We start from the raw sequence: 19,206 nt of genomic DNA, 5'->3' as shown, positions 1-19,206 counted from the left end.
AAGGTATATTGAATTATCAGTGCTAAAATACAGTTCACTAATTTAAATTACTTTTTCATTCACTAAGTCTTTGGGCTTTCGTTGTATAGGTGACGTGTTTCGTTTGCTTCTTTGTTCTGTCAGAGCCATCCATATATGGCATGCTAAAATTGTTAGTGCTGATTATGTGTCATCACATAAATGCTTTATTTTGTTACCAGGTGTCTTTTCTTCCAGGTTTGGCATTTAATTGTCAAGATGCATTTAAGTTTCCTAAATTGTATAATCTAATTTAACAAAAATTGCTGGAAAAACAAGTAAATGCACTAACAAAGGTGAAACATTATTTCATTTATGATTTTTTTTCTAAAGACATGATTATTCAGTGTGCTGTCTCATTGCTATTTATCAGCATTTGTTTAAGGCTGCAACTGAACAAAGAATAGTAAATGCAGTTTAGTGTATAAAGGCAAGGTCACATGGCCTTGGCTTTAGTTAATTTATCTTTCATGACAGATTCTATTTTCTGCTACTATTATTATTACCAGAATTACATTTCTCCCATGACAGTGCATCTGGAGCTCTTGCATTGCCAAACTTAGTGGTAGCATTTAATTTGTGTGACATTATTCAGTTATCAAGAAAAAGTGCATGCTGAGAAACACTGTAGTTAGTTAATGACAACAATAAAAAATGAGTTCTTTTAAGGAAGAGTAATGCCACAAGTACTTTGCTAAAAACAATTCTTTCTGAGGCTACACTATCCCACTCCTGTCATGGGAACCTGGGCATTCACCAAGCAGATCTCCAGATGAAGGTTAATAGGTATATATGCTGAGACAGGAGACATAGAATGAGTTTAACAATTAAATTTTATACCTTTTCCCTTAAGTAATGGCAGCTGGACAACATACAAAGACTGCAGCACTGAATTATATGAAAGGCACACTAAGCTCACCCTAGTCTAAGTCATTTTTCTGGGGAAGATAATCTCTACATATGTAATTTTCAGCAGAAAGGAATCTAATCCATCCTTGGAGACCTACACTGATGAAGAAGCCATGTAACTCAGCATGTATTTCCTGTAATATTATATACACACGACTTTGTATGCTTATATCCATATTAACTGAAATACAAATATACCCATGTCAGGAGTAGCTGTAAACAGGAAAACTTCATGGAAGGTCCTACCAGGATTGTACAGGGCTCTGCTCTTGACAAATCATAACTTACCTTTATGTACAAATTGAAATACAAAGTAAAATGACAATACAGGTTTTGGAAATTATGGAAACTGCTGAAGTTCTAAATTAGACAGATGATAACTGTAGAGAATTAATAATTTAGTAGGGTGGGCTGATTTTAATATCATTTTAATACAGATAAATTTGCACTCATATATCTAAGGAAGAAAGAGCGTAGTTTATATAGACAGGATTGGACTAAGTATTTCAAAATGACAGAACATGAAAAGAAGCCAGGGTCTTGGTAGATAATTAACTGAACATGAGTTTGCAGTGGGATGATGCAATTACAGAGTGAATGTCAGCCCTGAAGCCTAAGCACGGAAAATATGAAGTGAGAGTAGGAAGGTGATTATTAGCTCTGTTTATAGCAAATGTAAAACCACGACAGGAATGCTGTGTGCAACTCTCATACCCACATTTCAGAGTGGACTATCTGATAAACCACATAGTCATAAAGTCCTGCAATAAACATGAGGCCTGAAAGGCAGAGCTTATTGTGAAAAGCTAGGAATGAGCAAGCTGCCTGTCTTATTCAAAAGACAAGTAAAGACTATTGTAAAAGATGATTTTGATTATGACTGGCTTTTTAGTATAAGAAGAAAGGGCATAACAAAGGACAGTATGGGATATTATTCTCTTGAAAAATTGGTATGTAAGATTTAACTGCAAATAAAGCCCTTAAAAAAAGCCCAAACCACCCAGTGAATAATTACCCACATCTTTGATGAGGTGATGAATCTTCCACTCTGTACTCATGTGTCTAAAGGTCCTTCTTGGGATATTGCACTTCCAAGAGGCATTACAGACTGGCTGCTGAGACTTACAGCTGAGGTGCTGCAACTTGCAGGAGGATAATGATCTCTTCCAACCTCAAAGTCTATGATTAGGTGACTAAGACAATTATACTTTGTTTGAATTCTATCAAATAATACTGATGTATACCTGCTGAGGAAGAAGTTCTAAGTTCTTTGAGTTTCAAAATAAGGCAATATACTTCACTGGTTTTGGACAGATTTTTTTAGTCACTAAAATCTTGCTGAATCATTGGAAATGGAAACAGATCTTAATTTTGTTTCTACTGAGATTAGTTGTGCTGAATACAGAAGAATCACATCCTTCAGTATGTAATTTTGTTTTCATATTCATATATTTGAAATAGTATCTGTTAAGTAGTCCTGACTGCAAAAACATCAGACTGTGTTTTCAATAAATAATTCCACTTTAATGGCAAAGTAATAATTTAGACAGATACAGTGTGCACACCTGCAAAAAAAAAAAAAAAAAAAATACGCAAGCTGGTTTACAAGCTAGAGGAACAATAAACCAATAGAAAATACATCATCCAGTTAAGTCCGATGACACCAAATACTTATTATTAGGGTTTTACAAAGACTACAAAAATTTTCAGATGATTTATTTCACTGTTTCTGTCTATTTACAAAATATGTTACATCAAAAATGTACAAAATATAAAATGTGTACAGACAAATGTTTCACAAACAATTTCTGAGTTGTAAACTAGGTGGACTCACTGAGATGTATTGCAGGAAGTTTTGTATATGTAATATTGTGTGTTTGTGAGCTAAATATGGCAGGAAAAGATTTGCAGGTTTGCTCAGAGCACAGGTAGAAGAAAGAGCAGCTTTACTTTAGTTCTTTGAGTCAGTCAAGGTGTATGAACTGACATTTTGCATCAGAAATGGATCCAGGTTTGGGGGGCACGATGTTGGTCAGACTGAATCCTACATGCATAAATTCAATTTTATAGGGCAATAGCACCGTGTAGGAACCTTTAGATTCAGTGATGCAGCTCACTGCCATTTGGAAACTGCATTGATTTCTTTAAGTTACAGCAGGTGGCCTCGGGGTGGCCACGAGGAGTGAATAGCACCAGATACACCTGAAGGTAACATCCATGGAGGTGTACAGTATGTGACTACACAATGCCAGAGCCCTTAGGTACCTTCTTGTTCACGTGCATCTATTTTAACCATGGTTCTTGTGGTAAAAGAGTTTTTCCAGTTACTCTGAGCAGTCCAGATGCAGTGAGGTTGTAGCCTGCTGTGACATATGAACTTCAAACATTTTCAGACTTTCCCCCCAAAAAATGTATTGGTTTCATACAGATATTGAAGTGTGCTAACTGTAGCATTGATAGCTCCTGCATAGTTGTAACAACTGTAAGTACAGGACAAACACACCAGGTAATAACAGCTTTTAGGTTTTGCATTCTGTATTTGTTTGCAACATACAGGAAATCTCAGCAAGTGAAACATCTCTTAACACCAACAGAATAAAATACAATATTTTTGTTTGTTTGCTTTTGATTTGATTTGTGCAAGGATTTTTTTCTTTTTTTTTTTTTTTTCTTTTTCTCTATATTTACAATACCCACCCAGTAGACTGTGCAAAACCAACCCACTTTTACAGTATAAACTCTTCCTCTTCCACAGTGGACATCACTGCTTCAGTGTTCTTTTATGCTGAATTCTTCATGTACAACTATAGCAATCAAAACAACATGCTGAAACTAGAAAAAGGAAAAAAAAACAAAAAACAACAAAACAAACCCATATATTTGTGCTCATGCTGCATCAAGTGCATCCAGCTCTGCTGGATAAGTATTCAAAACATCTATCCTCCCAAAAATTCCATTCCATGGGACCAAATGGATTTGAGCCGATTTTGTCAGCATTTAAGTGGCAGTGAAAGTGGGTTTGGGTTCCTTGTGTACTTCTGAGGGTAGGCAGAGAAATCTATTCACAAGATAAAAATATTATATAGCAACTGTTCTTTCTCGTATCCATTACTTTAAAAAATCGTGATATACAGATATGAGGCTACTATGTTAACTGATGTTTTCTTGTTAGTAAATGAAGAAAAAAACAGTGTCAATTACCAATGGTTTAGGAATTAAACCAACTGTAAAACTGTTCTAGAAATCTATTTTAAGGCAGTGAGACAGCACCATAAGAAATGTTCCTTCTTTCACTGAAAAGGCTCAAACAAATGAAGCCCTAAAAAGCCTTTAATCAGTGTTTGTTAATAATTGGTAGAAAACTGTTGTTAAGGAGTGGGCAGGCGGTTAAAAAAGACCCTTGTGGTAAAAATAACTTTATAAAATCTGTGACTTGTGTACTAAAAACTTTATGGAGCGCATCACCGTGACCATGGCAGTTAGAATTAAATTGGCACTTATCCAGCATATCACAGTCATGTTTTCTGGTGATTGCACAATACTGTTTGTGCTTTCTGAGTTACTATCATCTCGTACTCATTTTGGAATAGGCGGTAGTGTATAATACAAACACCACTGCCGTCCTGTGACCAGCACCATGTGGCACAACAGAGGTTAGAAGATAATTAGAAGACTGCATTGTTCATGCAGCACCTCAGGATAAAATAAAGGAAAAAAAAATCCAAAGAAGTTTCGCTGTAAACTTGTACAGAGAAACACAGAGAGACAGAAAGAGGATAAGGGAAAAAAAATATTCCAGTTTGGCTAACATGTGTGCAATCTGCTCAGATGCCCTTGGTCTAGGGCACTTTCCAGTTGACAAATGGAGTCTCACTCGGCTCCATAGGTATTGAAATGCCTTGAAATTAAACTAATTCAAGCTTTCCACTTCAATCTTTCTTCCTGACTTTGCAGAGTTAGTTCTCCTGCCTCCCTACAACACACCATTCTTACTGAGAGACCTCGGTGTGCTGCTTTAATACTGGCAGTGGTCTAGTGGAAACAGATTTTACCATCATCCTACAGCAAGATTTGTCCATTTCAGAGAGTTGATTCAAGGGATGAATCCAAAATGTCGTCATGGTGGCTGGTGCTATCACTGTCACAGCTCTGTGCGCTCGAATAGTTGGCTGCCTCTTGAAGCCTCATTAGCATATTCATCTGAAAGAAGAAAGCAATGTTTACATAATCTCTTCTCATTTAAAACCGCAGTGACCGTGTTAAAATTTAATTAAGCTGTATGAGGTGTGCTGGTACCTAGAGGAGGAACTGTACAAAAGGATTTCAGAAAGGGCAGGGTGTTAGCAGCTCCTACTGACACTCTTTTCATTGCCTCCTGGTTTTTAAATAGAAGTCTAAATATCCAAAGAGGGATACAATGGAGTTGCCTGATAACTCTCTTTAATTCAGGGGTGAGGCCAGCTGCAGCTGCAACACCGCAGAGGAAGGAAGCCAAATCTCAGCTGGACATCTGGGCCCATATTTGGAGACAGTCAAGCTTCCAGATAATTTTTGGATGGTGTAGATGTATTACACTGGAAAAGCAACTGCAAACATAATCACAGTAACATACCCCCTCTACAAGAGAAAGATGAGGAGGGAATGAGAGAGGGGTGGACTGATGTCAGCTGCTTCATAAATGAGTCCCATCTGGTGTTGAGGGGCTGCCCTCAGGAGCAAAACAGCAACAGATCCTCCTACCCAGGAGAGTAGAGCCACCATAATTTAGCGATAACTGGTACCTGAAAACCATATGCAAATAATCAAATAGCAGCACTAAGATCCAGAAAATTATTTGGATGCTTGATGCCTGACTATATAATGGTCAGGATTTTATTTATAAAGCATCCACTTCTGCCAGTATGCTAAAGACTGCAAGCAATGTCAACAGTACTTCACTGTTTTCCAAGGAGCAAATACACTGTCGTTATAAAAAGCAGGCAAAGAAAAACCAAAGCCAAAGATGTATTCCTAGCAGTTTGTGTTTTAAGCCCCCATTTCCAGTTTGTTCAGAAATCCTTACATCTCTATGATTTTAACTTGCATGGTGAAGTTTCTCTAGGCACTGAACAGTGTTCAACACTTTTGTGTAGCTTTTGCTGAAGCTTAACTGGTATCCGTGCTTGTAGACACAGGATACCTGCGGTGAGTGTGCAATACATCCTGCATGAGATGTGTCCTGTTTCCACAAGTGCAGGGTCTGTCCGCCCATGAGCTCCATTGGAGGTTACAACTTCCAAGCTTCTGATGTTTACTCAGGTACAGATGCTGACCAGAGTGTGCAGGGAGCAGGGGTGGGAGGAAACTGAACTCAGGCTGCACCATAATGGAGATTATGCTGTGCTGGAAGCCTGTCCAACACACTCACTGGAAGCTCAACTCACAGGGCGAAAATATCACCCGGAAGCTTATGGAACTGAAGAGAAATTCAAATAAGATGATTTTCTACATTTCTTCAGGACGCTGTCTGTTTTTGAACATGAAACACTGAGGCTGAGGAACCATTTTCTTAACACAGTTAAGAGTTAAGTGCATTTTCCTCTGAGAAATTCCCCTTTCCAAGGGGAAATTCTAGAAATACAGTTCTCTAAAATGGTATTTCGAATTATGATAAAGGCAGTCCACAGAGAAAGCACTACACAAGAATAGCAGTTCAACATATGCATTTTAATAGTCCATTATCAGAGGAGGCAATGGTAAACCTGAATGTCTGGGATCATATTTAAATAAAACAGTATGTGGCATTGAGGGAAATCAACTTCTTATCATTTAATGCCACCACACTTGCATTCCTTCTACATTAGGACTATTATACAGTCATCAGTTATCTCAAAATATTATGAGAAATGGGAGGATGGTTAATTTCCGTTTTCACTAAATTCTCTATGATAGGTAAGTTAGATAATGTGAATATCGCAGTCCTTCATTTTTATAATGTAGACGAAAAACTGCCTGATGAATAAATATGTTTTCATGAGAAGCTTATTAACTTTATATTATAATAATAATAGTAATAATAATAATTATTATTATTATTATTATTGTTGTTATTATTATTATTATTATTATTATTATTATTATTATTATTATTATTATTCCCAGACAATATAATGATGAAGACCTGATACATGGTACCAGATATCAGATACATCTGGGCAGATGGGAAATACAAACAATGTAAGAACATATTAATCTGTTGGTGATACATGCCCTCCTGCTTCCTTTAATTTTCAACATTTTCATAAATTATAGGAGGATTCATTTTAAAAGCCTATTCTGGAACAGGTGCACAATACTTTTTTACTGCACAGTGTACAGTTTAACATGTGAAAGTAAAGTACATACTGAAAAGCCTTTCCCAAAAATTTGAATCTTACCAAGGGATCCCCCTCTGTATCAGTCTGTGGAACATGCTTAGAGGTTGTTCCTTCTTTTGCTGATGCATAACCTTCATAACCAACATCTTCAGGTCTTAACTGAAGTAGTGATGGCCATTCATGCTGTAGAGTTGCAGAACTCCATGGATAGGTATCAGCTACCCACTTGGAGGGATCCTCCCAGGGTGCCCTCTTACCGTACATCTACATTATGGATATAAGGCAGGTAAGTATTTTACAGAGTTTTTAGTACCAGCAGAAAAAAAAGTCATCACGAACATCAAAATCATTTTAGAAAGAGATTTGCTTTCAGATGTTCTGAGTATTCAGGTAAAATAAGACCTTAAGGAGATCGGATCATCTCCAATAATGATCCTTCAATACACAGAGTGGCTGCAAGTTGGAAAATGCTCCATAACTACAGACACTTGTAGACAACAGCAAGTGCTTGATACAAAGTGAAATGAGACCTCCAGGTAATACGCTTAAGGCATATCAGGGAAATTAACACAGACCTATCAAAATCATTCAAGTTAATTGGATTTTGTTTGAAGTGAATTAGAAGGTGACAGTACAGGTTGTTCATTTCTCCCAGCAAAATGAGATGCCAAGGCAGACATCTGTCCACATCCTAAATGCGATAACTTTCAAAAGGTTAAGAGAAGAATTTCACAAGGGATATATTTTTCCTCACTATGAAGAATAAAATGCTTATGAATCTGGGAGAAGGACAGAGGAAGAATGAGAATATTGTAAATTTAGGAGATCTGGTAGCACCCTCACTAAAATTCACCCCTCTCGCTATTGCTATTCACAAGCAGCATGTTAGCTGAGAGCCCCTTGGTAGCTGCTTTAAAGAGTTCCTTTAGCTGTGACGATACACTGGAATGGGGAGCCATCCATCAGGGCTTTTTGTAACTTCTCCTGCCTCATACAGTTTCACACAATCCAAGGAACACCATGCTATTGGCAGGGCAAGCACTCATGGAGGATATAGGTGGGCTGCATGCCTAAAGGGAGTGTAACAGGGGAGGACTTTAGTAATAAAGGCAAAAGGATGAGTTGTGCTTATCACTGCAACACCTGCTGCTAGGCATTTGCTGAATGCAGACCTTCAGGTTAGGCAGCCAAGCTCCCTGTATTAGGCATAGAGATACCCAGACTGCTTCTGCCCTGCACTGAGGCTAGGCTGTGACAAAAGGGATCTGCCTAAATAAGCCAAGAGAAATGCTTCTCAGAGGTAGCAGGATAACTCCAGGCTGTAGCACTTCCCTTCATCTGAGTTTACCAATGACTAAATCTTTTCTGGAATCTAGACAAAGGCTTGTAATCCTGTGTCTGACAAGTGAGTTTGCAAAGTACCTTACCAGAAAGGCAATCTTTATCTATCTTTGGTTCCAGGAACACTTAATTATATGATATAAAGGATTTCTGTTTATTATTAATAACTTTATTCTATGGAAGCCATCCAAAGCAGCTAAAAAATGGTACAGCCCATGAAACAAATATATTTTCTTCTATATGCTGCCATCTTCTGCTGCACAACTGAAGTTTTCATTTAAACAGTTACCCTGTATGCTTGGGAAAATATGAGTATGAAGAATATCACTGCATTTTTATAGCTGGTCTAAACAAGTGCTGTAAATCTCACTGTGGCTGCTCTATTGAATGTTTGGCAGCATTCTGCACAAGGCATAAAAACTGTAATTCCCAGAGAGATAAGTAGTTTTAAGAAAGCATGAGATATTCAACAAGGCAGAATTCGAAACCTATGTTGCATCAGTATGTCACTGTGTCAACACAAGTGATAAAGAAACTGCAGCTGCTTACACAGTTCTTTGCCTAGTCAATAACAATCCTCCCTGCACTATTTAGTAATATCTTTTGGTGTCACGTATGGAAAAAATGCCTTTCCACAAAGCATATTTTTAGAGCACATGGAATTGCAGTGCACAAACGAAGAAAAAAAGGAAAAGGGAGAAAGCCAATTAAAGACTGGAGGGGGGGGGGGGAATACAAAAAAGGGAGAATGAGTTAATGTAAAATATTTAAGTTTCCTCCAAATATGTGGAATTATCCAAAATCCTAACCTCCTCTGGTATAAGCCAGAGAGTTATCCTCCCAGTGAAAACCTCATTCAACCTCCCAGGGGGCTTATAAAAATAAGGGGGAACAACATTTTAATGTGGACATATAGTGTTAGGACAAGGGAGATGGTTTTAAACTAAAACAGGAGAGATTTAGATTAGATGTTAGGAAGAAATTCTTTATAGTAAGTGTGGTGAGGCACTGGAAAAAGCTGCTCAGAAAAGTTGTTGCCCCATCCCTGGAAGTATTCAAGGTGAGCAACTAGGTATCTTTTAGGTCCCTACCAATTCAAGCCCTTGATGGTTCTATGAAAACACCTTTGTTCACAAACTTTTTCCCACAAATCTGTGTACCTACACATGTATGTAGGTGGTAGGAGCTATTTTCTGGTACCAGTGTAAAGCTTCTTAATTGTTCCATTCAGGGGTAGGCTGAGACTGTCTTGACTCAGGGAGACAATCTGAGCTGTATTTAGCCATGCTGGAAACTCTTTAAACAATGGAAAAAAAAACAAACCAACTTCCTCCAGTCATAGAGAAGAAACCATCTTCATAAAATACAAGGTATGTTTGTGCTGGAGCAAGCAAAACCAAATTATACACCAGAGTAAGATCAAGTCAAAAGATATTTGAGTCTGCCTTCTATAACCCATCCAAAGATTTTCCTCTTGCAAATGCAACAGCATTCATACCAGGATGCACTATTTAAAAACAGCTCAGAGAAAGCCTTTGAAAGCATTTTTAAAAACTTCTAGGAATCAAATTACATACCTGGAGTCCTTCTCTTACAGCTTCCAGAAGATATGGAACCAGGGAATAGTTCCAAAGGTCTGTGAACCACACTCTGGAGCCATCAACATCCATAGGGCAAGGGAGGAAGAGACGGGGACCTGAGAAATCAAGTTGTGTATTAGAACAGGTACAACTAGGAAACACTCTTAATCTTCTCAAAATTAAAATTAAAAGAGCAGTACTGGAACAAGCTCAAATTAAGAGAATACTAAAATAGGACTAAAAGAGCTAACAGTCTCCTGTTATTAAAAATGAACCAGTGTCACTTAGTCTAATTTAAGGGCCTGATGAACACTTACAAATTTTATGGCAAAGCTATGTAAAAGCTGACATCTTTGCTAACACAATTATTCCATTAAAAGACTGAAGGTCTAAGGGTTTTTATTGCTGTAATTATACTGCAGTGTGAAAGCAGGAGAAAATAATTAAGCTTAAGAAAGTTACTATCGGGGTATTTTTTTTTTTAATTTTGTTTAAAGAATAGTGGTATTTTACTTGAAAGTATTTAGCAACAAAGGGAGAACTACCAGGAAATATATATACTCTCTCATTAAACTTTCCATTTTCCATACCTATGTTTTGCTTCCCATTGAAACATCGCAACTTAAAAAAAATAATATATTTTTCACAAAAAAAAAATTCACACACACACACAAAATATATATATATATATATGTAATATATATATATAAATATTATATTTATATAATATAAATCCCTAAAATGCTCAGCCTGCATCCTTATTTCAAACCATTCCACAAATGGACTCACCAATGGTTACATCTGAAGAGCTGTGTGTTTCTAGGAAGCTGTTGAGATGATGCCATGTTTTGGGGATCCAGTCAATGATTTTAATAAGCTCATTATTGCGTATGCTCTTTTCTATTTCAGTTTCTATCAGTTTCCTTCTCAGATATCTTCCTAAGAAACCCTTAACAGGCTCTGTGTGATTAGCACATAGCACCCACCTGGGTAGAAAAGAGAAATATCAAGCAAATTATTTCCCCTTAAACATATAGATGAAAGTAATGTCACATAGAGTCTCATTAGTCAGCAAGTGTAACACTGCTCCAAGAAACCTCATTACTGCTCACTGTTTCAATACACCCATTTCAGGTTTCAGCAGGAATTCAAGACACTGCTGAAGATAGAAGAAATGCAGGAATGCAATCATCTTCAGCAACTTGCTAGAGGCGCCAGACAGTATCTTATTTCTTTTACCATTCCCCAACACCATTCCGAGACCCACCAACAGAGGAGAGACACTGAAACTGAAATGCTTTACTGTGATGAGACACAAGATCAATATTTGTCAAAGAACTGGGCTTAGAAGCAGGGAACTGTGCAAACATGGCCACACTAAATACAGAGAGAATGTACCTGAAATTGTGATGCATCTCCAGATTTGGTGAAGAAGAAACTCCTTGGTTCATGGTTCCAATAATATAGGGACTGGAAATATAAAAGCAATAGGATTTTTTGAGGAAGAATTCATTCAAATATTCAGAGTATTTTCCTTCTTACTAGCCGTACTAGGGCAATTTCAAAAGAGTCTGGGTTTACTATAGTCATAGATTTAAAATATTTCTGAAGTAAAATTTTAAAAATGTTTATTCCTGTATGATTTCCCTCTTGCACATATGTAGTTTAGGGTTCCCATCTGTAATGAAGAAATAAATAAAGCAATTCTGTCTTAATGTAATTCATAATTTGGCAGTACGCTTAACTTTTTAATTTCAAAAGCCAGTGAATCTCATGAGTAAGACATTGCATGCAATGATTTTATGAAGGGAAATCCCTATGATATTACTTTTACAGCAGAAATAACCAACATTATAGGCCAGTAAAAGTTCTTGAAAACATTATTTTTACTCTTGCTTGAGAAGAATGCACAGTCAGCCAACTTTATACTTCTGCACTGCTGCAGGAAAACTATGGGACGGGCAAATCTGCTAGATTCACAGCTGCTTCTCTATGGCATGGTTTATCCCAAATTCCCCTATTACAATGTGTAAGCTGTTCTTTCACTACTAATGAGCTTATGTGATCTGACAGGGTGCAATGGATAAACACTATAATTCAGTTAAGTGCTTAACTATAAAGTATATTCTTAAGTTTTGTGGTACATTTACATCTCACTGAGAAGCATGGAAATCATGTAAATGAAGCAAAGGAGACAACTACCTTCTTGGCTGAGAGGGGTTAAAATTATTGAAGCCTTGGAGATGGCATATGGGACCCTAAGTTTTCACTGGGACATTTTATTTTGCTAAATAACAAGGAGCTTTTACTGTTTTAATTGCAGAAACCTGTGTGCAAGAAGAGAGAAGCTGTACTACCTACCATTTATTGTATTTACAGTTGAGGAAACCGTTGAAGATGTCACTTAGTGAACTGATGTGGTGGAGGTTATCAAGAATTATGACGACAGGGAGGTCAGCACCATTGTTGTCAGCACTGCATTGCTCAGCTAAGCTTGCTAGATATTGTCGCAGATCCTTCAGCAGAATTAATTAAAGAAAAAATCACAATAAAACTCCAAGCCCAGGAAAGATTAATCCAATTACACCATAGATGCAGTTTCACTGGAAAAAAAAACTTCAGAAAGATAACATGACCGCTAAAGAGTTTTTCTTCTGTAGATCACTCAGCTGGATCTGCACATGCAGGAAAACATGCTGCTTACACAGGGCAACATTGAAGCCACATGCTAGGAAAAAACAAAGGTGCTAAACACAAGGCAAATGACTGAAGCATTCTGATTTGGGGGATACATTCCTTAGAAAATTGCTGATAATACATCTTATATCCAGAGGAACATACATTGCAATAAAATAGGCCATTTTCAACGGGCTGAGATAATCATATTAATTTTTGGACCTTCGTTCTCATAAGTGCCACATTTATATATCAAAACCCCAACACACCATCATACAATTTTGCTGCATTGAACTACTCCTTTAGATATCTCCTTTCAGCACTCTCACTGAAATCTGCCTGCCTTCTTGGAGATGCTTTATCACACCTCATAAGAAAAATTTGGTGTGTAAATTCTTCTTTTCTGTCAGCTGTCTGGCTGCTGTTTAGTGTAGAAGTAAAAGAGAGCTTTCTATAATCCAAAAATTTCATATTTTTGTCAACAGCTACTTGTGAGAATTTGGGCTGGTCAAGTTTTACACCTGTATCTCTACAGGTATCTAATTTTGTCAGGGTTGGAAATGTATTCTAGACAAAGTTCCTATTGCCATTTTATTTTCTGAATCAGGAATAGCAGAATCTTTACTTCTTTAATGGAAACATGCACCTTTTTTATTTCAAGAAAAGTTTTTCTTTGCCTTTTTATGATCAAGAGTCTCTCAGGGAACACTATAGGTGTATACCATGGAATAGTACCATCTATATTATTCAAACAGCCTTAGTATTTGACAATGTTACTTTTTCTTTTTTTTTTTTATTACAAACTCAAAAAATTCTACATTAATTTTGATAGAAGAGAAAGGAGAAAAAACCCCAACTAATCCAAGCCCAAAAACAACAGTGAAACACCAAAACACACAGACCAAGCAATTTACTAGAAATCCAAAAGCTGGCTCTTTAGTGGGACAATTTTCTTTACAGATGTGTATAGTATAACAATAGAATATAAACACATTCTCTGCCAAAGTAAATGGCATCACAAATCCTCTGTATAAAGACAGTGAAAAGCAATTATTTTTGCCAGAATGGTCCTTTTGCCCCTTTGGGATCTGTATGCTCTCCCTTCTCATGTTAGCATTCATTATGTTTTGTGCAAATCAGAAAGCTCAGGGCAAACCCTTTCATTTTTTTCCCTCCAGGAACCAAGTTAGGAGTACACTCAATTCAGGACAGCCAGGTGAATATTATTATCTGTGGCTAGCACAGCAGTCCTGCTAGAAACCTGATAATGTGAGCTATGTAAATCACTGGGAAGGTGACGTGATGTGTGAGGCAATTTCAGTATGGTCAGCTTCCAGACTGATGCACACCAGAAATCATGACAGTTGTATCTCCCCAATGCTGATTAAGAAACTGAGCCCAAGACAGTAATTTCAAATCACCCCTTTGAAATTTTGCTAACAAAAGCTGAAGTTATCATCATTAAAAAATCAAGTTACACTACTATTACTATATAGCCAACCTCTGACAAAGGAGTTATAGACACTTCAAAAATTTAATTTACATAGGAGTTGGGCGCTGTATGTATACTTAAAGTAGGTTTCCTCAAGAGAAAAAAAATTGAGACTTCCTTGACAGTGCTTCAATGGTTTGTTGGAAAGAGAAAGATCTGGTCCCTGTACATCACTGGGATTGGAGACTGAATTCTTGTAGGAAGAAATGCTAACTGAACAGCAAAAGAGTACACCCACTAATGGAATCTGTTCTGGATCATCACTACAAATTGGGCAATAGATTATGTTTTCAACTGTAACTTACCTTGCTTGACTTGTGATCTATGTTAAAAGTTGCAATTGCATCCTCAGGTTTTTTCCTGCCAGATTTAGTTATAATATATTCAGCCAGCCTGTTAGCTAAATACGTTTTTCCTGTGCCACTGGGTCCCGACAGAATAATTCTGCGATGCTCCATCAGTAAATTAAAGTACCGTTGGGTAATTGGCTTAGGAATTAATGTGTCAAACACAAAACTGTCCAAGCTGTTTTCTTCTACTCCTGGGGATAAAAGAAAAGAAAAGAAAAATGGCCTGCCTTATCCTTGCTATTGTAGTTATTTGGCCCAGCACCTGATGGCATCAGTGCTATGCCCAAAGCAAAGTAAGATAACTCTTAAATCAAATCTTCTAAATCAAATCTCTGCTAAGGACTTCTTTACTGTAGAAATACTGGTATCCTTCCACAAAAAAATTAAACAGCAATGGTGAGTTGAGATGAGCAGGAGAGATGCAATCAAAGTAAATGTGAAGAGAAGGCGCAGTGAAGCAAAGATATATGTTTCAGACATTACTGGCAATGATGACAAAAAAAAGGTCAAAGCGACAGCCACAAGGGTTACCAGTTGTCACATAAAGGTATATAAAGTCCTCCTGAAGGTCTCCTCTACCCTCCAATAGCAAATCCCTAGAGCTTTTGAAATGTATAGAATTTTTCCTGTGGAACTGAATAAAGCATTAGTATTTCTCATCGTAATCTCTGTTTTGGGGTTGGACTTTTGCCACTGTTTAGAAACTTGTGCTTTGGTGTGATTTGGCAGTCAGGCAGGGGAGGACAGACATTCTTAGATGCAGACAGTTTATGCAGTAAATGTACCCTCAAGGTACAGACAATGCAGAAAAGTCAGGTGTAAGAAAAATAAACATAAAAGTATAGGGAACTGCAGTCTAGAACTCTACGGTATCTTTGGTATTCTTTGGGTTTTACCTTTCAGGTTCACAGTGATGATGTTATTATCTCCAACCAGATATCCACAAGGCAGCAGTTCAGGCACTTCTAGGCTATGGGCTCTAGTTACATCCCCTATACAATAGCTAGCAATGCAGTCAGAGCTTAAACCCAGGCTAGTAGTTGGATCCACTCGAAAAATATACTCCTGAAATTATATGAAAACATAAGTAATAAAAATATTTATTGAATGAAAGCTATTTGGAAAACTGCCCACAATCATAAAGAAAAAGAACTGCGACATTGAAAATAAAGCTTAATAGTGGTTGCTGTTAGCTATATATCAAAAAAACCTCAAACCAAAACAAAAATTTGGCAAGACAACTCAAAGAATACATAAATTTTCTGAAATGAAAAAGAAAATTGTAATAATAATTAAGACAATTTTTCAGCGTCTTACCTTAAAGAGACGTCTGATTACACCATCTAAAACATCCCATTTTGTTTTTCCACTGACTCCAATTGATCCTATTAGGTATGCATGTGGCTTTTGATCCTGCAAAGAGAGATTTTTTAGAAACTGGACTAAAAATGGTGCTAATTAGCTTTCTATGAAGATTCATAGTTTTCTAATGAAGAATAAGAGTATTATTTAGAATGAGAGGTTACAACTTTGGTAATAATCTCTGTGACAGAAATAGGTATAGACTGCATTACTTTGATACATCTTTATAACAAAGGGAATACAGAATCTTATTCTGCTCTTTGATTGCATCTGTGTTTTTAAACAGATGACTAAAAGTAAAGTTTGCACTGTATTTATAATTTTTTATAACACAGAACATGAAAACATGACAATACAATTTTTCAGTAGCAATTTCATAGTTGCACTCTGAGGAGACCAATGCATCGATCTAATTTTTAATGACTTTTAAACAGAGATAGCAAGACCTGGGACATGCTACTATTAATTAAACTAAGAATTAGTAGTGTTTAAGCCACCACAAAGGCAGAAAGAGGCCATATGGTATTAGTCTGTGTACTAACTGTATTGAGCATGGATGACAGAGAAGAGAGCTGCAATCTATGGAATATTTCCCTTCAGTTCCTGGCTCAAAATACTGAAAAAACATTGACCTATATATTCCAAGATTTGCTTGAGCTATAATTCAGTTCTGGGTAATGCACTTACCTTGGCTCGACTATAGCCTTTGTTTATAGTGACTAAAATTTTGACACTATGACCTTCTTTATGGAGTGTTCCATCAGTGACATCATCCAACAAAATATCTGCATTAAAAGAAGGGAAGCAATCAGTCTGAAAAATCACATCAATTACGTTCAAACCATCAGTTCAATATTTGTTCAAAGGATTTAAAAGTTAAAAATTTGGTTAAAATGAAAGGCTGCCATGACAACAACTTGCCATTGGTATAACTTGTACTTATTCCCAATTCACCATTTCTGTTGGAGGTGAAAAAAAGTTACAAGTTGTCAATTTTTGCAGGAACATTAGAAATTTTAGTCATGTAGAAGTGAATAGAGAATCCATAAATAAATAGAATCTTGCATCATAGTCTTATCTTTGCTTTCCCTCTTGAAACTTTTTCAAAATTACAATATATTCACAAAGTAATGTTGTTTAAAAACTAAATTAAATTTATGTCTTTGGGCACTCATTTGTGCCCTTTAGAATATTGTATGAAGAGAAAACAAGAAATCTTTGCATTGATATTTTTGCTGTTAAGTAAAATAGCATTTAATTTCACTTTCTAGATGATTCCTTTGCCTTATGTACATATAATATGGATAGAGTCTTTTCACCCCCGCTAGAAAACCACTTTGGATTCCTCCAGAATATGGGACTCTATTTTCAGCCATTCCTCTAAGGAAAGGCTTCATTTTACTTGGACATGAAGAGTGATTTTGATCTGCTCTGCACCTTTGTTTATGCCACTTCATTAACTCCTAGAATGAGAAAGCAGATATATTTCTATTAAAGGCTGGACCTACAGCTTTATTGCAAGTGATAAAATCGCTGCTTTCTTCTAGAAGTTCTCTCTGGGATTTTACTGTTAGACATTTAAATTAACTATAAAATTAGATGAGATTATAGATTTGCATTTTCTTCAAAGGCCAGCACAGTAATCCATGAACCTAAGCCCTGTTTGTTATGACATCATCTTCATGACATAGTCTTCACAAGGTCAGATTTCATCCAAATTAAATGAGGTCCCAGTAAGATTCAGTCACTTGTTCAAAGGAAAACCAAAAAAGGCTTATGAATATAATTTTAATTAATGTATTAAAAATAAGTTTTCATGTTAAAGTTTGATAACTTACATCCAGATCTAGGATGCAGATTCTGCTGTTGTTTGGGGTTTTTAAAAATTTATTGAACAAAGAAACTGCTTTTTTTGGTGAGTTTTAATAAATCTATGCTTGCTCTGTTCCAGACGTCTGCCTAGATTTTTTGCGTCACCACTGAATGTTTCACTTCACTTGTCTTGTGTTTTGACATATTTGACATACCTTTGAGCAAGCCTAAGAGCTTTAATAATGTCATAGTTTGTCTGAGGGCAAATTATTATATGATGCCCCTGCAAAATTTTTCAATGTCTAAATGACCCTTACGTATCCCTTTAAATTCATTATTCTTTAAGTCTTTAGGAATGAGGAACCACTCTGTAGAAAAGAACAAATTCCACTTTCTAAGATTTCTGTCACTGATACAAGGGGCTGAGAAAATGCCCAAGGGTCTATAATTTCATAGTGGTACTAATTGTTTTAATCACCCCCTGCCAGGCATGCTATGATTACTTCAGTTCAATTGTTGTCAGAGTTCAGGCACTCTGGGCCAGGCTTGTACTGGTCCTTGTTTGCTCCTTTCACTCCAGTGACTGACAGAAATAGGGGTGTCCGTAACCATCAAACCCCTTCCCAGGTTGCGACTGACACCAATCTGGAGGGTATCATCATATCCTTAGGAAGTGACAGCGGATAGCTTGGTCATTTCCACATGACCATGGTTGATTGGAAATATTGCTCCCAGAAAGAGCAAAAATATTTTTATAATATGATGAGCCAAAGCACTCAATTCTCTCAGCTTAATCCTCATCATGATGAACCTCCCCATACCTCAGGGACTTTTGTTCAGTAGTATTCCAGCTGTCTCAGAAATCCCACAAGACTTGATAGGAAGCTGTCACCCTTCCAAGTTCTCTGGCATGGCAACAAAATGATCATCACAATGATCAAAAATTCTAGACTAATAATCAAATGAAATTCTCCACTCCTCATTAGGTACCCTTATATCTTTAATTTCATATAATGAAAAGTAATTACTTTGCACATGAGAAAAACATTTAGAACAATAACATACAAAATTATATAAAGTTACGAATGGAATAATTCACACTGGAAAACACCCCTAAGATCATTGAATCAAGCCACTTCTCCCAGTCATTCTATTCTCCATCTTCCTTTCCCCTGTTTTCCCCTTCCGCTTTTTTTCTTCCAGCTTTTATTATTTCTATTCTTTTGCTGAAAACTTCCTCCTAATTTTCTTAATTTTCATTCTTTTATCTTATCTTTTACCTTCCCTTTTCTTTCCCCCATTTCTCTTCA

General features: G+C 36.7%; 1 protein-coding gene across 19 annotated transcripts in view; it reads right to left on the bottom strand.

Moving 5' to 3' along the window:
- Positions 1 to 2,429: 2,429 nt before the first annotated feature.
- Positions 2,430 to 19,206, bottom strand: part of NAV3 (neuron navigator 3) — a 521,462-nt gene continuing 504,685 nt past the window's right edge. For all 19 annotated transcript variants that reach the window (XM_072923966.1, XM_041713781.2, XM_041713789.2 and 16 more), the window contains 10 exons: positions 16,772 to 16,869; positions 16,040 to 16,135; positions 15,619 to 15,787; positions 14,678 to 14,913; positions 12,566 to 12,720; positions 11,603 to 11,674; positions 10,994 to 11,190; positions 10,202 to 10,320; positions 7,344 to 7,547; positions 2,430 to 5,127 (listed from right to left, as the gene is read on the bottom strand). In XM_072923966.1, the coding sequence (XP_072780067.1) occupies positions 5,008 to 5,127; positions 7,344 to 7,547; positions 10,202 to 10,320; positions 10,994 to 11,190; positions 11,603 to 11,674; positions 12,566 to 12,720; positions 14,678 to 14,913; positions 15,619 to 15,787; positions 16,040 to 16,135; positions 16,772 to 16,869 (1,466 nt within the window). In that variant the 3' untranslated portion in view covers positions 2,430 to 5,007. The remainder of the gene's footprint in view (positions 5,128 to 7,343; positions 7,548 to 10,201; positions 10,321 to 10,993; positions 11,191 to 11,602; positions 11,675 to 12,565; positions 12,721 to 14,677; positions 14,914 to 15,618; positions 15,788 to 16,039; positions 16,136 to 16,771; positions 16,870 to 19,206) is intronic.

The sequence above is a fragment of the Taeniopygia guttata genome, chromosome 1A (assembly GCF_048771995.1).
Source record: "Taeniopygia guttata chromosome 1A, bTaeGut7.mat, whole genome shotgun sequence".
NCBI classification, from domain to species: Eukaryota; Metazoa; Chordata; class Aves; order Passeriformes; family Estrildidae; genus Taeniopygia; species Taeniopygia guttata.
The sequence above is the reverse complement of the archived record's forward strand: the minus strand, read 5'-3'. Positions and strand labels throughout refer to the sequence as shown.